This window comes from Propithecus coquereli, unplaced genomic scaffold, assembly GCF_000956105.1.
Source record: "Propithecus coquereli isolate 6110/MARCELLA unplaced genomic scaffold, Pcoq_1.0 Scaffold128, whole genome shotgun sequence".
NCBI classification, from domain to species: Eukaryota; Metazoa; Chordata; class Mammalia; order Primates; family Indriidae; genus Propithecus; species Propithecus coquereli.
The window spans coordinates 363,941-385,802 of record NW_012136969.1 but is presented as its reverse complement, the minus strand read 5'-3'; the positions used below and the strand labels follow the sequence as shown (position 1 = coordinate 385,802).

General features: G+C 51.7%; 1 protein-coding gene across 1 annotated transcript in view; it reads right to left on the bottom strand.

Annotated features, from left to right (window-relative positions):
• Window positions 1-21,862, bottom strand: part of TMOD1 (tropomodulin 1) — a 78,907-nt gene that overhangs the window by 11,330 nt on the left and 45,715 nt on the right. The window contains exons 5-8 of the mRNA XM_012638300.1: window positions 14,532-14,621; window positions 13,434-13,564; window positions 11,645-11,752; window positions 8,934-9,077 (exon numbers count right to left, since the gene is read on the bottom strand). Coding sequence (XP_012493754.1) covers window positions 8,934-9,077; window positions 11,645-11,752; window positions 13,434-13,564; window positions 14,532-14,621 — 473 coding nt within the window. The remainder of the gene's footprint in view (window positions 1-8,933; window positions 9,078-11,644; window positions 11,753-13,433; window positions 13,565-14,531; window positions 14,622-21,862) is intronic.

The following is a 21,862-nucleotide window of genomic DNA, read 5'->3' as shown; positions in this document are numbered from 1 at the left end:
GAAAGTGGAACCCACATACATTGCTGGTGGGAATATATTAATAAAATGGTGCAAATGCATTGGAAAACAGTTTGGAAAAGATAAACACAGACATATTATATGACCCAGCAGTTCCACTCCTAGGTGGAAAAGAAATGAAAACATACGTGTGCACAAAAACTTGCGCATGAATGCCCATGGCAGCATTATTCACAATAGCCCAAAGTGTAAACAACACAAATGTCCTTTCACTGGTGAATGGATACACAAAATGTGGTAGATCCATATGGTAGAGTATTATTCAGCCATAAAAGGAATGAAGTTCTGATATGTGCTACAACATTCATGACCCTTGAGAACATTATGCTAAATGACAGAAGCCAGACATAAAAGCCATATTAATATATTGTATGATTCCATTTATATAAAACATCCAGATCAGGAAAATAGATAAAGATGGAAAGGCGGTTTGTGGTTGCCAGGGATGGGGGAGGGGAGAATGTGGCGTGAGAACTAATGGGTATGGCGTTTCTTTTTTGAGTGATAAAAATGTTCTAGAATTAGATAGTGGTGATGGTTGCACAACCTTGTGAATATATTTAAAAACACTGAATTGTATCCTTTAAAAGAATGAATTGTGTGGTATATAAACTATGTGTCAAAGAAACTCAACAGTAACAAACAGACAATCCCATTACAAAATGGGGAAAAGCTAGGAAGAGACATTTCTCTGCAGAGGATGTACACACTGCAAACAATCACATGACAAGATGTCCAACATCATTACCCATCACAGAAATGCAAATCAAATCACAGTGCGGTATCACCACACACCTATCAGAATCGCTACAATAAAACACAGAGACACACCAAATGCTGGTGTGGATGCGGAGAAGCTGGTTCATCACATACTACCAGTGGGTATGGAAATGGCACAGTCACTGGGAACAACAGTTGGTCAGCTTCTTAAAAATCTAAACATGCAACTATCATGGGACACAGCGAATGGACTCCTGGGTATTTATCCCGGAGAAATAAAAATGCATGTTTATATAAAACCTATACATGAGTGTTTATAGCAGCTTCATTTGTAATAGACAAACCTAGAAATGGCCCAGATGTCCTTACAGCTGGGTGGTCATCTATACCGTGGAATACTACTCAACAGTTAAAAGGAGCAAACTTGCTACCTGCAACAACCTGGATGAATCTCCAGAGAATTATGTCGAGTGAAAAAAAAAAAAAAAAGCCAATCCAAAATGGTTATATAGAATATTATTTCATTTATTTAACATTTTGAAATGACAAAAATATTAAAATGGGAAACAGGTTAGTGGTTGCCAGGGGTTAAAGGAGGTGGGAGGAGACAGGTGAGTTGGTTATAGAAGAACCACGTGAGGGGTCTTTGTGATGATGGAAACAGTAACATTGACTGTATCAATGTTACCATCCTGGCTGTGACATGGAACTAAAGTTCCCATTGAGGGAAACTAGGTAAAGAGTACAAAGGATCTCTCTGTATTATTTCTTACAACTGCATACTAATCTACAGTTGTCTCAAAATAAAAAAGTATAATTAAAAACACAGATGTAGAAAGCAAACGGAAACACACGACCAGCACCAATGGCTCCCACTGCCATTGTTTCCTGAGAGCTCACTATGTTCCAGGCCCGGCCTCATGCCCAACTTGCATGATCTCAGTTCATTCCCTCAATAACTCAGCAGGGTGAACCCCCACCTCCTCGGCCTGGCAGTCGAGGCCCTGCACAGTGGAGTCCTTGCTTCCCCTTTCTCTCTCGTTTCTTACGCAGCCTGTTGCCTCTGGCGGTCTGGTCCATGCACCTGGTGCAGGCAGAGAGCTACTCCCGGAAGCTCTGTGCTCTCCTCCCTCCACGTGGAATGCTCTTACCTCCTACGTTCACCCGTCTGTGTATCCCTAGTGCTTTAATACCCATTGCAAATTCCCACGAGGCCTTTCCTGATGCCAATCCCAGGAAATGATCTCTCCTCATCCCATACTCAAGCGGTACACTGGCTGTCCCTCTCCACACCTGGCCCAGACCCTCTGCCTCACTTGGGTCACCTGCCTCCACCATATCTGTCTCTCCAACTAGACCTGTGTTGTCTAGTACAGTAGCTACTAGCTCCATGTGGCTCTTTAAATCTAAATAATTAAAATAAAATAAAATTTAAAGTTCAGTTCTTCAGTTTCATTAGCTACATTTTAAGTGCTCAGTAGCCACTGGCTAGTGGCTACCATATTGGTCAGGACAGAGAACATTTTCATCAACACAGAAAGTTCTGTTGGACAGTGCTGCTCAAGACTCTGAGCTCCTGGATAGCACGTGGTATACAGTGTCTCTCGGTCAAGGTTTGTGGAATTGAACTGAAGGAGGAAACAGGAACACGCTTGGTGCACAGCAGCATGGGGGGGATAGTGCATATATCAGCCAGCACCCCAACAGACAAGTGTGAACCGCAGTTGAGACTCAGGACTGAGAACTCCTCCCAGGTATTTTGAGTTCACCAGAGCTCATCTGGGTTCAGATGGGGCCAGGAAAGCCAACAGTGGCAGGCAGAGGGACACTGGTGAAATTCCACCAGCCCATCTAGCAAGACTCCCGAGAATGCTGAGAAGAGCTCAGGCCTGTCCTTGGAGGACTCAGCACAGCCCTGGGCACTGGCCAGCCTGGCCTGGCAGACCGTGCAGCAACCATCTGAGGCCCCAAGAAGGAACTGGCAGCTCCCTCCACCTGCCCCAGTTAGCAGAAAGCCTGGCCTCTCCTTGAGGTCACTTGCTAAAGAAGCCCTGCTAGAGCTCAGGCTGGGCTAGTCTCAGGGCGCTGGTCTCCCGAGTGAAGGGGCTACCAGGGACTTCGAGAGCTGCCTCTGTGAAGCTGACACTACTTAGGCTCGGTCCAGAGTACAAAGCCCCTTAACATGAATTGCTTCCATTCAACCTGTCTACATCCCCGGGAGGTTAGCAGGCAGGACCCAGAGTCTCCATCTGTGAGATGAGTAAACTGAGCCCAGGTATAGAAGGAACCTGGACTGTGCTCCCTCAGCTTACTCATGACAGAGCCAAGGCTTGACCTTGACCTGAGAGGCTGGAAGGACTGCAGAGGATCCTCCAGGCCCCAGGTTCTCAAAGTAGTGTCCAATACCCCTGGGATGCACGCGGACGTGTCTGTGTGTGTGTGAGAGGGTGCAGGATTCCATTAGATAACCACAGCCAATCTTCCTGGAGTGCTCATTTTGGACCTCAACTGTTATTTTTCCATTACGCAGTAAAATAGAAAACGTGCGTGCATCTTAAACCTCAAGCAAACGTTGTCCTTGCTTCCTTCTCCAACTCTAGGGACTCTGAGACTAAAAGCACTCACTCACATCACAGACAAGAGAAGAGGCAGTGGCTGGGAGTCAGCACTGAAAATCAGTCTCTTACCTGTTTTTCAAGTGACTTATTAGTTAGTGATTACTATGTGCCAAACAATATCATAAGCATTTTACAAAAGCTAACTCATCTTCTCCTTACTATCAACCTGTGGAACATGCACTATTATCATAATTTTCATTTTACAGGTAAGAAAAATGAAGCACAGAAGTGGTCAGTTGCAGAACCAAGATTTGAACACAGGCAGTTTTCTCTGGGGCCTGTGTGGGTTGCCACCTCATTTGAGAGCCTCTGAGGAAGCTCAGAAGGCAGAAGTAGGTCTGACGAGAGGAGCTACAGGCAGACAGTGTTTGGCTCAGCGCGCAGGACTGTGATCTGGCCATTAGAAGGAACTGGGAAGGTAGTGAACTGCCTGTCCCTGGAGGTATGTAAATAGAGGGCAGACCACCTCTCCTAAGGGTCTCCCTAGATATCATGAATGGGGAAGGCTTAGGCCCCATGACTTTTGAGGCCTCTGGGCCTGTGAGCCTATGAATAGCTTGTTTGGATGGCCTAAACAAATCAGGAGGGTGACCTTGACAGAAGCCCCCAGGGGAGATATCAAGGGACCGGTCATGTCAGAACTGGCAACAGCAGTGCTGGGCAGCAGAGCCAGGGAGAGGGTGGTTGGGGAAGAACTCTTCCTGCCCTCGCCCCCCCAGATTTGCTTGAGAATTAAATAAATCACTTGTGAATAAATAGAACCTCATTATTATAAATTCATATGACACTAAACAGATCAAGCCAAATAAACGCCTCTCCCTTCACTCCATTTATTCCTAATCCCACCCCCTTTCTATAGAAGGAATCACCACAGCCAATGGGTGTGTTTCTGTGTTTGAAATATAGGACAGAAATGTACACGGGTTTGTTTTGTGGTACTTTTTTTTTCTCTAAATGGATTCATACTATACTTATTGTTCTGCAACTTGCCTTTTTTATTTAATATTTTACGGAGATCTTTCTAAGCCAGTGCATAGAGAACAATCTCAATCCTTTCAACAGCTTCACGAGATGCCCTAGCGTAGACGGGTACTCAGGTTGCTTCCATCTTTCCCTGCTACAAACAGCGCGGCAGTGGACTCGGCAGGGGAGGGAGGGAGTGTCCTTTGGGCTGGCTATGGAGATGTGTATTTGCTGGGTTGAAATATAGACACGTTTGAATTAAAACTGTGACTGCCCTGCCAAAAGGCTGCAAAAGTGGGCAGGCGTGCCCTTCAGCAGTATGTGACAGCTCTGTGACCTCACACCTTTTCCACAAAGGTCTGAGGACGAAACAACCAACCAACGCCTTAGGTGTTACGAGCCGTGACCTGGAGCTGCTGGCTCTGAGACCCTCATTCTGGCCAGAGGCACCATAAACAGCAAGAAGCTCACTTTGTACACTGGGTGAGGCCACACAGCAAGATGCTGAGGCCTCCTTCCAGCACCACGTGAGGCCAGCTTGCAAGCAGTTCCTCCGTCGTGGTCACTCACTCTGGGAGAAGTCGGCCAGCCAAGCTGCTCTTGGATTCCTGGCTCTTGGAAACAGAGAGCTAATACATGCTTATTGTTGTTTGATGCCAGGACTTGGAGGCCGATTAAGTTGCTAAATAGGGGGACAATTTGTTACACAGCTGTAGATAACTGATACACTCACAGACGATGTTGAGTGAAAAAAGCCACGCACATCTTCATTGTCAAATATTGGAATGAAACTTGGGGAATCTGGCCAGTAGCCCCTGGACATTGTGCATATCTTCCTTTGAGGAGGTCATGTTTTCGGGCCTTGTCTGTTCTGAGGAGCAGGTTCCTCTGCGCCCTGAGAGTCCTGGGAAGGGTCTGAAGGGGCAGCTCTGTCTGGGGTTAGGAGGTGAATCGGAGGGGAATAGAATCCCCATGTGGACGTGGTCTGGTTGGGATGGGTCGGGCCTGCAGCCTCCCTCGGGGCTGACAGGTCTCTCCTGCCCATCCTTAAACGTAGCCGGGATACATCTGTACCAGCCCAGCTCTGCCGCTAACCTAACCCGTGACCTTCAGCTCCAGGTCAGGGCGCCCTCTGCCACTTCCCACCCTCGCTGCGGTCGGGCAGCTTCAGGGGCAACAGAACATTGCTTGGAGATGAGGAGAGACTGGCTGAGTAAACAAAGAGTCTTGGTTCAAACCGTGTCCCGAGCCAGCCTGCGCGGCTCCACGTCGCCCTGGGTAGAGCGCCCCAAGTCCCTCTCTTTGGCCGTATAAGGAGAAAGGAGGGCAGAGACTCACCAACACAGGTTACAAGCGCAAGGATTGAGGAAAAAGCTTTGGCCATCAAGGACCCTTGTGACTAAGCAAGAATGAAGAATAAATCAAATGCCACTCACACTCTGTGTCACACTCCCCCACATCCCCCAGCCCACGCTGGGCACCTGATGGGAAGCGGCTTGCTCTGCCCAGGCCTCCTGGGACGTGTGGTGAGAGGCGTGGGCAGCTTTCCCCTGAGCCCGGGTCAGCGAAGCCCCCTCCCCAAGACCTGCCTCCAGCCCCTGCCCCACCAGGCTCATCCCCAGTTAGGCAGGCACCGTCCCCACAGCCCCCTCATTCTGGCGGCCACAGCCCCCTGCTGGTCTCCCAGGCCCTGAAGCCCTCTCCTGACCCCCAGTCCTCTTCTATCCAGCCAGAACCATCTTCCCAGAGCACGGCCACAGCCCACTTTCCCTAAACCTACCCATTCAAAGCTCTGCGTCTCCCAGCTCCCTTTCTGGCCTTCCTCTGGGGGAACCAGGTGGCTTGTTCGGATGTGCGCCATGCGTTCCCTATTTCTCTTTATTTCTGTGGCTCCCTGCACCTGGGATGCTGCAGCCTCCATTTCACCTTCTGAGACACTTTCTACCCTATGGGTTTATCTCCAATTCCACTTCTTCCAAGAAGCCCTCCCTGATCCCTGTTCCCTTACTTCCTGTGTGATCTTGCGCAGGTTTCATAACCTGCCTGGCACTCGGTCTCCCCACCTATAACATGGGAGAGGGTTGTAATACCCACTTACAGAGTATTCGTGAGCATTAAATGAGATAATAGATACAGAGCACCCAATGTGGGTCCTGACTCATGGCACCTGCTCAGTGAATTAACCTTTAGAATAACGTGTGAACTCGCTAGAGTTCTAAAGACTACCAACTTCAGAGTTTACATTATTTCCTTAGAAGTAGAGATTCTTATTATCCCCAATTTAAAATGAGGAAACCGAGGCTCAGGGAAGTGGATGTCCTTGCACGAGGGCATTCAGCCAGGTGAGGGCACTGGTTAGCACTGGCTCCATCTTGGGCTCTGGGGGGATGGCAACGAGAGGGAAGGGGGCAGCTCCCTGGCAGCTGCCACCACAATGACCTGAGGCCAGTGCTCCTGGTCCTCTTTGGCTACCATTCTGCCCTGGGAGTCAGGTTTCAGCGAACTCTGGGTAGACCCTGACTCCCTGCCTGGCCAGGCCTGGAGTCACATGAGTAGCCGATCCCAGAGCCTGGCCTAGGGCTGCTGCCAAGCCTGTTGCATGCCTTTGTGCTCTGCCCCTCCTGCCTCCAGTGGAGCAGAGTCAGCAATGGCCCAGGGAGCGGGCAGAAAGGATGGAGGTGGGGAGGGGCTGGGAATAACTAATGCAGCAGCAAGGCCACTGGCATGCTGGAGATGCTAGGAGTCCCATGCAGCAAATGCACAACAGGGCTGCTGCTAGCTCACTGACTACTTTACATGAATTAGAAAAAAGGGTCCTCTCTGGGTGAACAAAGCCCCATTCGGAGGCACACAGGCTGCAGAGAGGACTGTGGGATGAATTTTGCTCTCTGCCACCTCATTGTGCAGTGAACAATATGCACAACCATCCGGGGCAACCTTGCTTACCAAGCACCTCTGCAGGGCCAGGTCCTGAGCTGGGCACTGGGCTATGGAGATGACTCAGACAAAGTACCAGCTTCTGGGAAGCTCACAGGGAAGCTGAGGTTCTATGGGCACCCAGAGGAAGGAGCACCTAACTCTCTCTGGGTGGAGGCTTGGAAGAGCTATGGCAGGCTAGTGGGGGAAGGCAGTGGTACCCTGGCTCTCAAAAAAAAAAACAAACAAAAAAAGCCCTGATTTGTGGTTTGCCAATTTCCATAGTGTAAATATTCCCACCTACCATGGGCAATTTCGAGGTACCAATGTGTCATCAATGGAGTTGGGAAGAGATGTGCACAATTAGCTCTGCAAGCTGGTTCAAGCTACCTCTAGAACACCACTGGGGAAAGAGAAGTTTCACCTGAACCCAGTAGCAGAGGAGTGGGTAGGGGCTGGGGAGGACAACTGCAGGAGGAGGGAAAGGCACGGAGGCATGAGAGTGAGTGCTTGTGATTCAGAAGGGACAAAGTCTTTTGGAGGCTGGTAATATTTTAGTTTTTGACCTGGAGAGGGTAGCGTGCCTATTATGATTTGTTAAGCTATCCATTTAAGTTTTATGCATTTTTCTGTATGTTTGCCACATTTTACAATAAAAATGTTTAAAAGTACCAATAATCTCACTCAGTTATAACCACTGTTTACAATTTTATAATATTTTCTTCCAATCTTTTTCCTATGCATACATTTATATGACCATTCAGCAAAAATTTTCACGTAGGGGCAATAAAAGAACTGAATTTCCCCATCCATAAAGAAGAAAGCATTTTAGTATCAAAGGCAACGTGCTGTAGTGGAACAAGTGTGAGTTTGGGTGTCAGAGAGACTTGGATTCAAATTCTGCTTCCGAAGTGTTAACTCTGTGACCCTGAAAAGCTGCTTGTCTTTAGCCTGTCTGAGCTGTTTTCTGCAAACCGAGACTCATGATACCACACACCCTGCAGGATGTTGTGAAGATCAGAGATGTTGAGTGTAAGGTGCGCAGCACAGCGGCACAGAGTCTGGCCCACAGTAGACCCTGAACACATGTAACACACAACATGTTATTAGCATCCTCTTAGAAAGTTGGAACTGAAACAGTTGTCCTGCAGATAAATGATCGAACCACAGAAGTCACAGAGAAACAGTAATTCCCTAAAGATACAAACTAGAATTTGCCTAAAGAGTAACCTAAATGGCTAGAAGACTCAAAAGCCCCACTGAATGGGGGGTGATAGGAGAAAGTGGGGATATTTGGCTTGGCGAAGAAGAGTCCAGTGGTTGATGAGTTGTGTACACCAGATGTCCTGGGGGTGGCAGAGAATAAAACTAAGCCCAACAAGCAGGACTGATAGGGAGCTGATTTCTACTGGATACAAGGAAGGATATTCTCACTGCCTAAGAATGGATGGGATTATGTAGGTAGGGAGCAAGCCCCCCATCGCATGGGGGTTACAAGCAGAACTGGAAGAGCACACAGGGTAAGAAAGAAGGGGAGCATAGTGGAGGGTATGGATTAGACAACCTGCAAGGTCCCTCAAAGCGGGGCTCTGAGCTTCCATACTCAGCATCACCTGCTTTGCCTGGCAGCCTGCTGGAACGTGCGGACAGGCGAGCTGCATTCAGTAACGGCCCTGAGGAGACCCCTGCCCATCTCACCTGGTTATCGATTTTCAGTTCCACCAGGGAAGTGTTATATGGGAGGGCTTCCACCAGGCGCAGGATGCCAGCCCCAGAAATGAAGTTGGATTCCACGTTCAGTGTCTTCAATATCTTGTTCACCTTGAGCATCTCAGCAAGGGCCTTGAACCACAGAAGAAAAGCAGGGGTACCCGTGAGTCACCCTGAGCAAGGCTGGAGGCCCTCTTGGGTAGATCTTAAGACACCAGGGGGAATAGAAAGACGATCTCCACTACTTCCTTCACCAAACCCAACTCTGACTGTGTCCACCCTTCCCTCCAACCTGTCATGGCTCCCGAACCCCTACTGGAGAATTCTGCACTGCTTAGGCTGCATCTAAAGCTTATATGACCTGGTTCTTCTTCCCTGTCCAGCGTCAACACCCACTGCTCGATTTCAGGGGGGCCACTCACAGCTCCCCATGCATGCTCAGTGATTCCCTCCACTTTGCCTCTGCCCATTCCATCCCTACCACCTGGAATCCCTTCCCTTTCTGTTTCCCTCGTCCAAACCTGGCCCATCCTTCAAGGCCACTCTCAATGCCCCTTTCTCCAAGGGCTTTTGCTGACATTCTCAGCCCGCTGGGGCCTGCTCTTTTAAACCCTTGTCAAATCCATCCATACCTCCCTTACGGGTCTTGTGTTCCTCTGTTCCAAGTTTTCATTCTGCTGTCTACCACTAGACTGTGCACTCTTGGTGAGCTGAAATGCACCCTATTCATCCCATGTCGCCCACAGGGCCCACACGATATCTAGTACATAGTAGGTCCTCAGGCAGTGTTCACTGAGTGGCCAGGGAAGTGTCAACCTCCCCTACATACGCCCCACTTGTCCCTTCTGTTGCCCTCTTAAAATTCCATGGAGACATCGTTCTCTTCATCTGAGCACCAGAGAGCACAGGAGGGAAGCCTGGGAAACCACCCCACTGGGCAAGTGACCAGGGCAAACTGGAGGAGAGGAGCTTAGGTGGCCCCTAGCACGTTTCTGAGGCACTCAGCCAGGGGGTGTCGATGACAATCAGAGCCTCTGAAGGAAATGAGGTAATTAGCAGCTGGTGGAAACGATGTGTCATGGAGGAAAGAAGACACCAGCAGCTGATAGGCCCAGGACATACTGACTGGTGGGCCCTGCTGTCTGAGATGACACTCTGAGCCAGGAATGCCTGCCCCATGGCACCCGCCTTGCTGACACCCTTGGAGAAGCTCAGCTCCCAGGAAGCCCTCCGTGTTGAGATCCTCACCAACTTCTCCACCCCCTACTTCAGTGTGCCCCTGGGGTGGCATGTCGGCTTCCTCTGTGATCATGTCTGTCTCTCTGAGTAGGCTGCCCTCCAGAGGGGAGGGATCCAGTCCCCTAGTCAGTGTCCTCTCTGTGCCCTCCACAGAAACCCCTGCTCCCAGGGAAGGTCTGGCCTGGCCTAATCATCAAAAATAATCTTAATAACAATCAGTAGGCAATTTGCCAGACTGATCCAGCTGGACATGCTGGTGGCTGAGCAGGTCCTGGAGGCCCTGTCATGCCAGGTGTTAACCCCTTGTGTGCTGGATCACAGCGGAGAAACCAGGGCCCAGGAGAAGAGCTGGGGCAGGCAGTGGGGGCACCTGCAGAGCTCTGGCACCAGATTCACCAACTGGCCCACGAGCGTTTCGGTAGTTGACAAGGGCGTACTGGTACGCACGGCTGAGATCGGCTGCTGGTCTGGCACAGAGTCCATGCCCTAAACACATTCGTGGACTGGTGCTTGGTTTCTGATCCATGACACAGTAGTGTACAGGGTGTGCGGCTTTGCCAGCTGTGATGCTATGGGCAAACTCAAGATCCACTGGAGCCCTTCTGAGGTCAGAGGTCATTGATGCAGAGGTTCCCCACTGGCAGCAATGGGAGACTGTGAGCTATTTCTATTATTTCAAAAATATTGAAGAGCATTGCCCTACAAATTTTAAAAATCAGAAAAGAACTGATTGCTACTAAATAGTTCATTGTTAGCCCTGGAAAGCTAATTCCTGTACTCTTTACCTGCTATCAGTATTGTAGTAATCACATGTATTGCTATCCTTCAGTCGTCTGCTTGGCCAGATGGACCAGTGGGAGCTGAGACTGTTGGGTGACAGTTGTACTCCCAGAGCCTAATTCAGTGCTGGGCATGGACTCTCCATAAATATATGCTGAGTGCTGTTTTAAAAAACAATTGACGGTACTTTATAGTAAGTACAACTTAATTTGATTGGCAATATCTTTTGAGATATGAGTAAAAGACAAACAAAGTTGATCACTGGGACCCACTGATGAAGACATTGATTTCAGAGATGGAGAAACTGAGGCACAGGGAGGAGTGGACCTTTGTCCAAATGGATGTGCTGAGTGGTCACGTGACCACATTGGACTCACAGGCCCACCCCTCGCTTGCTGTGTGACTTTGGACAAAGCGAGTTGCCTGGCCTCTCTGAACCCTAGGTGCTTCCCAGGCAAGGTGGAGCCCTGCCTGTCTGAGGCCAGCGTGGTGTGAGGACTGCCCGGGCTGAGGTGCAGGTGGGGCTGGCGACGGCCGTTCCATCCACTGCCCCTCGCGGGTGTCTTCCTCCACACCACACAGGGCTCTCGTGTGGGTACGACCCGTCCTGAGGCCACACGCATCAACCCTGCCGCGTCAGGACCCCTACCCTCGACGCAGCAGGATGGGAAAGTACATACGTGGGCCACGGGGTCGTTGCTCCGGGTCCCCACAATGCTGAACTTCTTCACGTACGTGTTCTCCTTCAGGGCTTCTGCGTACGCCTTGAGGGTGGGTATGGGGATGTTCTGCAGAGAGAAGGGCAGCAGGGAGTGACCAGCAGCCCCCAGCGGGCCAGGCCAAAGTAGGCAGACCGGCAGTAACTCTCTCGCTTCGTAGCCCGGTTCCTCACTGATCCCCAGCAAATTTCTGGTCAAAAAGCCAAATGGGCAAAGGGTTCCAGCTTTGTCCCAGATGGCTGAAATTTGGAGAGAACTTTCTGGTAAACAAATTGAGAAAATTCTACTGGAAAGTTTCATATAGAATCTGCAACTCTCTGTGCCCGTGGAGGCCGGAGAAGAGGCAAGAATCAAGGTGTGGGGACTGGAGGAGCATTATGCCAAGGGCTCAGGACTGGGGGTGTGGGGGGGCTGGAGCTCGGCCTCCACCCCAGCAATTGGCACACGGGCTGTGTGACTCTGGGGAAGCCGCTTCCCCTCTCTGGGCCTGTTCCTGGAAAGCAAAGCTTGTGGTGGGGGGTGTTGTACTAGGTGCTCTCTGAGAGACGTTTACCCCAAAGGGTCTCTGCTCTGATACATCAGAGTCTCCTGGGGATTTTTACAAAATGGTGATGCTCAAATCTGTCCTAGACCAATAGAATCAGACTCTCTGGGGGTGGGCCTGGGCATTGATGTATATTTTTTAATATTCTCAGGTACAAACCACTGATCTGGCCCAACTGCCTCATGGTACAAAGGGGAAACTGAGACATGGAGGGGGCTGAGGCCTCACAGCGGGTTCCAGGCCCTCACACGGCTCTGAGGTGGTATTCACTGCCTGAGTGCACGATCCCGAATTATGCCAGGTCTCCCATGGGGCACACGGCAGACAACCAAGGCACCTGAGAGTGTGGCTGTGTTTGTACCAATCTCTCATTTCAGAGTCACGTTCGCTCCCGTGGGAGCAGAGCATGGGGGGCAGGTGGAGAGAACACTAGGACGCAGGTTTCCCATCTGATGGTGCCGTGGGGCTGGCAGCCACTTAAAAGAAGGCGGAGAAGGAGAGAAAGTGGAGCAGGGCTTGTCTGGCTCCCACCCCTCCCAGAACTAATCCACGGGCGTCCGGGCTGAGCAGGTGGGCTCACAGCTGTGCCTGCTTCTGAACCCCTCCCGCAGCCTGTCCTGGGTGGGGCTGCCCGTCCATGTGTCCCTCCCTTGCCCTGGTGGGTCACATGGGAAGCATCCACGGAGATTCAGGCAGAGTGCTTGGTCTTTGGACATTTGGCCCAACAGCTCCCTTCCCCGGCTGTAAAATGAGGTTGACTCTGAACATGATACCCCGGCAGTGATGGTCCAGGGGTAGGAGCCACCCAGGGCTCGGGTTACCCCCAAGCCAGGTGGGCACTGGATGTCTGCAGCCTTGAGATCCCGTGCAGCAGTGTGTCTCTGACTCACGGTTTTATCTCAGAGAATCTCTCAGTGTTTTGAATAACATGGCAGGTTTCCAGATGGAAGCGGGTTGGCCCATGGTGAGCATCTGGGCCTGATGTCCTCTGAAAGAAACCAGGACTGTGGGGCGTGCTTGCTTACTCTGTCCACCCCTCTTAAACCATTTGTAAAGCATTTGCCCCTATTCCTGATTCGGAAACACTCAGAGCCCAAACAGGACCCTGTTCACGCTGCACAGCCAGGCCTGGACCGTTTGCGCCTGGGTGACATGGGACACGGCCCCTCCCCCATCACAGAGGTGAAGTGAAATAAAGGGCTTTACCCGGATGTTATTGAGGTTAACCTCTTCAAGTTTCGGGTCGTTGTTCTTTATCCTCTCCAGCGTTTCCTCTACGTCTGTTGAATTTGGTTCCTCATCAGGCACAGGCTTGTATTGTGTGGGTTTAATCACACCTGGAGTGACCGACAAAAGGGAGGTGGCTCACAGAAACCAGGGGATCACTTTCTCTCAACAGCACAAAGACACTCTGAAAGGAAGCCTCGGCAGAGCTCAGAGACAGGCGAAGGCTGCATGCGGCAGGGTCTGGGGCCGGGGCTCGGTGTGGGAAGAAGCCTGCCAGGGAGCCAGCAGGCTGGGGCTGTGCTCCGACTCCGCCTCTGACGTCCTGCAAGAACTGGGCAAACGACTTAAGCTCTCTGAACCTCCGGTATAGTCTCATCTGTGAAGCAGGGTAGTCATTCTACCTGTGCTCATTACCCTGCTCAGTGGGCTCTTGTGAGGCTAAGACGAAGCCTGGCTGGGAAGGAAATCCATCAGTCTTCCAGCGGGACGGATAATTATTCTATGGGCACCTTCGTTGCTCTTTGGGGCCAAAACACCAGCTTGGAACAATGAGGTGGAGTCATTATGACAATGTGACATTGGCACAGGAAGGGACAAAGGGCCTCGTGGAACAGAAGAGACGCCTAGAAACAGACCCGTGTGGATGTGTGGACATTTATGATAAAGGGGGAGGCCCAAACCAGTGGTGAAAGGGTAAATTTCGCAAGGAATGGTATTGGGACAATTGGCTATCCATAAAAAAAATGACAGTTTGAGCTCATCCCACATCACACACAAACAGGAACTCCAGGTGGATTAAGAGGCTGAACATAAGAAGGAAACCTCTAAAACGTTTAGAAGAAAATACAGGACAATATTTTTATAACATTGGGATGGAAAAGGCCTTTGTAAGCTAGACACAAATCCTAGGAGGCTCAAAGGAAAAGACAGACAGATTCGGCTACATAAACTTTAAAACTTCTGCAAAGAGCTAGAGAGCACGGGTGAACAGAGGAAGCAAGAAGCCCAGGGCAGCTCTCTTGTCCGAGGCCGGGGCTGGGGCTGGGGGCCGAGCCGGGCAGCGGGGTGAGTACTCACTGTTGAGGCCCTCCTTGTTCACGATGGAGCTGCTGCCCAGGGCCTGGTAGTACTGCTGGTTGCTCATGAGCGTGTGCATGCCCAGGATCGCTGCGGGGACAAGGGAAGGGCCCGTGACTCGCCTCTCCCAGGCAGAAGAGCCTCGTGGGGACTGATGTTCCACACCTAGAACTTTGGCTCGCAGAAATGGCAAGAAACACTTGCAGGAAAACGCTACCTTTTTATTTGATTTTTACTCTCATCTCTATTTATGTGACTCTCAAACCTCCATCCCTGGCCCAGACTTCTCTAGGCCTGGCCTCAGATTCCTGGGTCTCCCCTGATGTCTCACCGGCACGTCCCAGCCAACTTGGCCAAAGCAGAATGACTCTTTCCCAGCAACGGCCTCTTTCTTTGGCTCCACCCTGCCGTCCTGTGTGTCCCTCAGGGTGCAACCTCAGTCATGTGGCACCTTCTCCCCCACGTCCATGTAACAGCCCCAGTGTCTCTCAGATGTGTCCCTCTCCCATTCCAGCACCTCTGTCCTGGTTGAGGCCGGATCGTTTCTTGGCCGTATTATCACAGCTGCGTAATCACCGGTGCCCTGGCCTTGGCCTTCGCCTACCCTCCACCTCCTAATGTTCAGCACACAGCAGCCAGAAAGGTACTTCTGGAAGTGCCGATCTGACCACATCTCTCCCATGCTCAGCCGTTTTTTCACCCATTCATTTGTTCAACGTTGATCGAGCGCCCGGCTCTGGGGGAGCGGGGGGCGGCCAGTGGAGAACGAGAAAGACCAGGTCCCTGCTCATGTGACTGGTGGCGCTGGGGAGAGAGGCGCTAGGCAAGTACCCACACAACTGAAATATGAGCACAGAATGACCAGTGTTGGAAAGGAAAAGTTCAGTGTCTTTTGGGAGAACATAAAAGAGGGCCTTGGGATGAGAAGGATGAGTAAGTGTTGGCCAAGTTAAGAGAAGGGAGATAGAACATTCCAGGCAGAGGGGATGGCGGGTGGGAAGGCCCTGAGGTTCAGTGAGTGGCAGGACAGTGAGGGAGGAGGGTGGTGAGCAGGAAAGACTAGGATGAAGCTGGACACGTGGTGGCGATAAGGAGAACGACGACGCCACCCCCCTCACGGAGCACATGCTCTGGGCCAGGGAAGCCGCTTTCTATGGTGGCTCTCAATTTGGTTGCGCGTCTTTTGAAATTCCTGATGCCCAGGCCTGCCCCAGAGCAACTAACCCAAAATCTCTGGGGGTCGGGCCCAGGCATCTGCATTTCTAGAAGCTCCCCGGATGGTTTCAATGAGCAGCCAAGGTTGAGCACCATTGCTGACACTGCTCCCCTGAAGCTGCCAACCCTCTGGAGTAGGTACGGCCTGGGGAGCGGGGACGAGACATTCTGACCCGACCCAACTGTGTGTGGGGAACTCACTACGAAGGGGAGAGAGGGATGTGGCCTGGGGAAACGTGAGGCTGTCGCAGGTGTCCAGATGGGAGGACAGTGGCTTGTAGGGCCAAGTCCACACCCCAGCTTCATGGGCCCTACCTGGGCTGGCCCTGCCTCGACAGCCTCGTCCCTCCCATGTTCTCTCTGTTCTAGCCACACAGACGGTCCCTGCTCAGTAGATGCTCCTGCTCCTGCCAGTGCTGTCCCTTCTGCTGGTGGTTCTCTACAGACACCTCCACGGGGATTTCATATAAACCACGAATCTTTTTTTTAGTATATCTTAATATTGGGGACATATATTAAACAGTTATTTATTATTTATCTGAGATTCAAATTCAACTGGACATCCTGTATTTTATCTAACAACTCTACCTCTCACCCTTCAAGATTTGGAGTAACCCTTCCTCCTCCAGGGAGTCTTCCTGGATTCCTCCCTGTCCCTCTCCAGTTCTCCCACAGCACCTGGTGACCTTCTTATGCCACAGAGTCTACCTGGTGTTAGAGATATCTGTATACCTGTGCTCCCCTACAGGACTGTAGGCTTCTAGAAGTCAGGGAAGACTATTATCTCTCTCTTCCACCTCCCTCAGAATACAGTAGATATTTGGTAAATATTTGGTGATGATTTTTTAAAATCCTCAAGCCATTTCATTAGATGTGGTTTCCAGTTAGAGAGACAACATGAGAGCCCTTAATGAAGAGTCAGGACACACAAGTTCCAGCCCTGAGTATGCCTCTGATGTCAGTGTGACCTTGGGCGAGTCCGCTCCCATCTCTGGGCATCAGCCTCCTCTGCCAGTGAGGGAGTGAGACAGGACCAGTGGTTGTCAGTCATGGCTGCACATACGAGTCACCCAGAGAGCTTAAAGACAGTATCAGTGCCTAGCTCTACTCTGGACCAACTGATCTGAATCTCCGGAGATTTTTTTTTAATCTCCTCGGGCGATGTTGATGCTCGGTGGAAATCAAGAACCACGAGATGAGATGATCTCAAAGTCCCTTCTGTTTCTCACATTCTGAAAGTCTCTGCTAAAATTAGACTTGCCTGTTCATCACTAAGGAGAACCGGTAGGGAGAGAGGCATCTGCACTTTTCTGAGCTCTCAGGGATTTAATTTAGGCTGTGTCCGTGTGTGCAGCGGGAGCTGAGCCTGAGTCAGCAGCAGGTGAATCAGATCACCACGCGTCCCCATCTGGAGCAGGCTCTGCAGCTCCCACACAGCGGCTCAGGGTGCTTCTAGGATGTGCTGGGTTTTCAGGTTGGTAAAGGTTGTTGGGACTCCTGTGAAAGATGTAACCTCATATGGCCGGCTGGTCTTGCTTAGAGAGTATAGAGATGGAAAATGGAAGATGCATTTGCTGCTCAGATGCCAGCTTCCTGTGGTGCTCTAGAAAGGGGAGCAGAGGCAGGGAAGTTACAAGGAGCTGCCAGGGAACCGGAGGAAGGAGACCTGGGTTTCAGCCTGGGGCTTCGTATTAATTTTCTGGGTAACCCTGTACAGGTCACTTCTCCTTTGGGGGCCTCAATTTTCTCACCTGTAAAATGAAATGTGTTTGAACGCTGATCTCTTACCTTCCCATAGGACTTAACAGCCACATCACGATTTCTCAGGTTTTAACCCTGTTTGAGTTTTACAACAAGCACCCAGGGCAGGTGCTGTCAACTCCTTACTTTTCCAGCAAACTTAAAAGGGAAGTGGTTTGCCAAACCCACTCAGCAAGGACTCTTGTGCCTTCTAACTTACTAGTCACACCCACTAGGTCACTAGCAGTTCTAAAACTTCCCCCTCGACATTGCAATTCTAGGGACAGATATCATATATTCTAAAGGTAATATATGTTAATAGCAGGCCTAAGAGGAAGTAACATTTTGCAGCTCAGAGGAAATCAAGGTTCCAAAAAGGAAGGAAGGAAGGAAGGAAATAAGGAAGGAAGAAAAGATGAAAGAAGGAAGGAGGGAAGAGGCCAAGCTAAATATCCACTGATGCGCAGAATACCTGGTGGTTCTGAAGCTAGTATTCCCTCCGGCCAGCACTAGGCACATAGCCATGACTTTCTCCCTCGCTTGGTTTCGCACACCCCACAGTCACCAGGGGAGGGTGAGAGGAGAAAACAGCACATCATCGCCTGCTGCTTCATTCTTTGTAGATATTGGCAAGGCTGGATTCAGCGCTGGGGAACTTGTTTTTTTTTTTTTTTTTAAGTCTAGATCTTCCTCAAAACTCAAAAAGGGCTATTTTTGAACTCTGAAAAAGAACATTGAGTTCTCTTTCCTCTCTCTGTCTTGGCAGGGCTCACTCATTTGGTAATTCCACTCAGGACGCAGAGAGATAACAGCACACGTCTCAGCTTCTCCAGCTGCCAACTGCTTGGGCTGGCTCTGGGCAGACGCTGGACGGTGTTTCCTGCATCCTAGGGACAGGTGGGAGAAACTGGCTCCAGCCCAGGACTTGGGTACAGGTGAACCGCTCCTGGGTAAGCCACACCGTGATACTGGTAGAACAACAGGAGGACAGGTGTCTGAGCATATGGGAGTAGGCAGAAGCCAGGGGCTGGTCAGGCTAAGACTCCGATAGCCACAGGAGCCAGGGGTTGTCAACTGCCCTTGGGGGTGGGTGGCCTGGGGGTGCTTCACCTGAAGAGTGAGTCTCCCTAGCCCACCCCCTTCTTGGGGCTTGCCCCACCTGAAGGGTCCCTAAATGCCAGTCAGGACCACCTCCCTGAGTGGGCATGGGAGGCACTGACAATTCCAAGCGCTTGCAGCTGACTCCGAGCTACAGCCCAAGGCCACATGCCAAGAGCTTAGCACGGTCAGGGTCCTGTGCACCCTGCTCATCACCCAGTGGGGGCGCTTTTAATGATGAAACCTACATGTTTCTGGTTTGTCCTCCCCATCACCTCCGGGGCCAAGGCAGGGGCTGGCTCTGGTTCACACTAGTGTGCAGCAGGCGTTCAGTGATGTGCACTGGTTCAGTGAGTGAACGGGCCAATGCATGAGTGATGCCCCTTACCTGTGTCACACCTGAGTCAGTGTGGCACGCTCGCTGGCCCCCTTCTGCAGGCTCTTACCTTCGCCAGATACCGAGCCTGCCACACCGCACCTGCGGAGCGAAGCTCAGAGGGCCTGCTCTCCAGCTCTGAGGCGCTGCTCCTGCCGTCCCGTGCCCTGGCCCCTTCTCCCCCTGCTTTCTCGAGCTCACCCCTACTCTTCCCCCCGCAGGCTCGGCTTCCATATCTCTTCCCTCGTCTCTCCTGGCCCCATCGCCTAAACCCACCGCCCCTCTTACACACTGTTCTTTTTCTGTTATGACACTCGTCTCATCTGTCACTTCCTATTTGCCTAGTACTTGTTTAACGTTGACTCTGTGAAGGCAGAAATAGGGCTGTTTTCTCATGACTTTTCCACCAGGACCTAGTCATGTGCCCTGCCATGTGCCAGGCTGCGGGTAAACGGCCAGATTCTGTGCACGAGCAAACAAGCTAAGGCCGAGAGGATGGATATGTTCTGCCTGGGAGTCTGGCCATCGGACTACAAGTGACCTGGAGACCCCAGGTCCTCTCCCTGTTCTTGCTCTAATGACTCTCCATGCTTCTGGCCCCAGCCAGCCCCCTCTTTAGAAAGGCTCCAACCCCCCACCCCAGCTCTCTGGTGGGCCGGCTCCACCCAGCGCCTCCAACACGACGTCCAGCCTCCATCTCATGCAGCGTCCCTGAAATCGGCTCACGGCAGAGCACTCCCCTTCAGCTACCCAGCCTGTTTCCTGGTGCCTCGGGCCAGAAAGCCTGGCGTCATCTCAGCCCCTCGGCCTCTGAGCCAGCACGAGGAAGAGCAGCCGGTCTCACGGCGAAGCCACGTCTCAGATGCAGTCTCATGGCTCTGCCTCGGCCCTCGGCCTCTCCGAGGCTTGTCTCTATACCCGCCCCGCCAGAACACCACCTCCTCTAGGCCCAAACCCCTGCTTTCGTCTGCCTCTCCCTCATGCCCTCAGTCCAGGTTTCATCTCCTTGGTGTGACACCCAGAGCCTCTCCTAATGTGGCGCCACCCCATCCCCAGGTGACTTCTTGTGTTGGCAGTTCACTGTCTCTTGCCCACCCTGTGTCCCCCCAAACCCCCGCTGTGTTCTCTGTGTCCCCCCAAACCCCCGCTGAGGAGAGAAGAGGAGAGGAGAGGTCACCCTGGGTGGTGATGCTACGAATGGGCCCTAGAACGAGGGTGCCTGGTTCGAACCCCTTGGACAAGGCATTTAACCTCACCGTGCCCACTTTCTCCACCTGTAAAATGGGGACAACAATAGAATTTACTTCCTAGTATTGCTGCGGTCAATAAATGCAACAAGGTATTGAGAGCAACTCACACAGCACCTGGAACATGGCTGGTGGTCAACGAATGTTCAGTCCCTCCTTCCTCAGAGACACTGCCCCTTTCCAATGTCGAGTATAAAATGATGGCCGTCCAAGGTTAGCCAGTTAACACTGGTGCAAACTTACAGCTCCCCTGTCCTTCCCGGACATGCAAAGGGTATGGTGTCATGGGCAGATAACAACAAATAGCTGTGCCAACAAAAATAAAGAGAACCAGTTTCGAGAAAGCCACACAGAAACTTCTCGCACTGCTGCAGTTCTGTTTTGGCTCAGGATCCGGCGGGAGCCCTTGGCTGTGACAGCAGAGACATTTGATAATCCCTCTGAGCTGCCTAATGAGGGCAGGGATGTCAAGGAGGGCGATCAGAGGAGAAAGTCCAGGATAAAAACAGCTCCGAGGTCGTCAATGTGGAGATGCCGGACAAAGGCATCAGCCACCTCCCTGCTGCACAGATGAACCGGAAGTCACTCCCCGGATCGGGGAAGTGGTTCAGTTGAAACACATGGGCACAGCATAGGATCCAGCATGACTTGTGTGGCTTCTGACAAACAAATCCCTTACCTACCAAACCAGGTTCCCGAGAGAAGTGCTCTGTCCCTGTCTGGGTGAAGTACTCGCTACTTCTGCGCTTCACAGTGAGAATGAAAACCCTTCTCTCCAGCCCTCACACCCTTGGTCCTTCTTCAAATTCTGTCTCCTGAACAGGGGGCTGTCTGGGACACAGGGTCACACACTGGCTCTCCCCATTCACTCCTCAGGTCCCTGCAACCTGGCTTCCACCGCCGCCGCCCAGGTCACCCTTGCCTGTAGTTGAGTCTTTCACTGCCTCTCCCCCCATGGCCCCGCCTCCCAGCACCCACCCCCTCCGTCGCCATGAATGCCATCAGGAATCGCACCCAAAGGAAGCCGGTGGATGTGATGAGGCAGCAGACAGCTGCAGCTGGCCAAGTCCCTGGTGTTGGCGGCCCCACCTGACCTCTGGCGTCACGTACCTCTGAGTCTTCTGGCCAGACCTGAGCCCTCACTCTGCCTTTGTGGCTCTTGCATCTGGTCTGTCCATCTTGATTCGGCCTTTGCTTACCAGCCCATGTGTGGCTAACTGGTCTGCATGCCAGCTTTGCCCCACGATTCAGCCCCCAAAGGCTCCTCCTGGGCCTGGCACTTGCCTTCCCAGAGCCCCAGGCCCTAGCACACCGTGCTCTGTCTGGAGCTTGACAGCACTAATGATGCTCAAACCTCTATCCGAATGGGGACCCCTTGCAGCACCCCAGACCTTCCTGTACAGCTATCCCCACCTGGGTACCCCACAGCCACCTCAAACGCCACAGTCCCTAAACTGAGCTGGATGTCCCCCCCGCCCCCCGCCAACTTCCGGTTGTATCACCAGCAGCACCAGCGTCCACTAGTCCCTGGGGCCGGCCCTCCTTGCTCCTTTCTCTACCCACCTCCCACAGCCAGTCGGTGGCTGTCATCCCCTTCTTTCCTCTGCCCTGCCCACATGCCTTGGTTCTGTCCCCATCCACCCACTTCCTGCAAT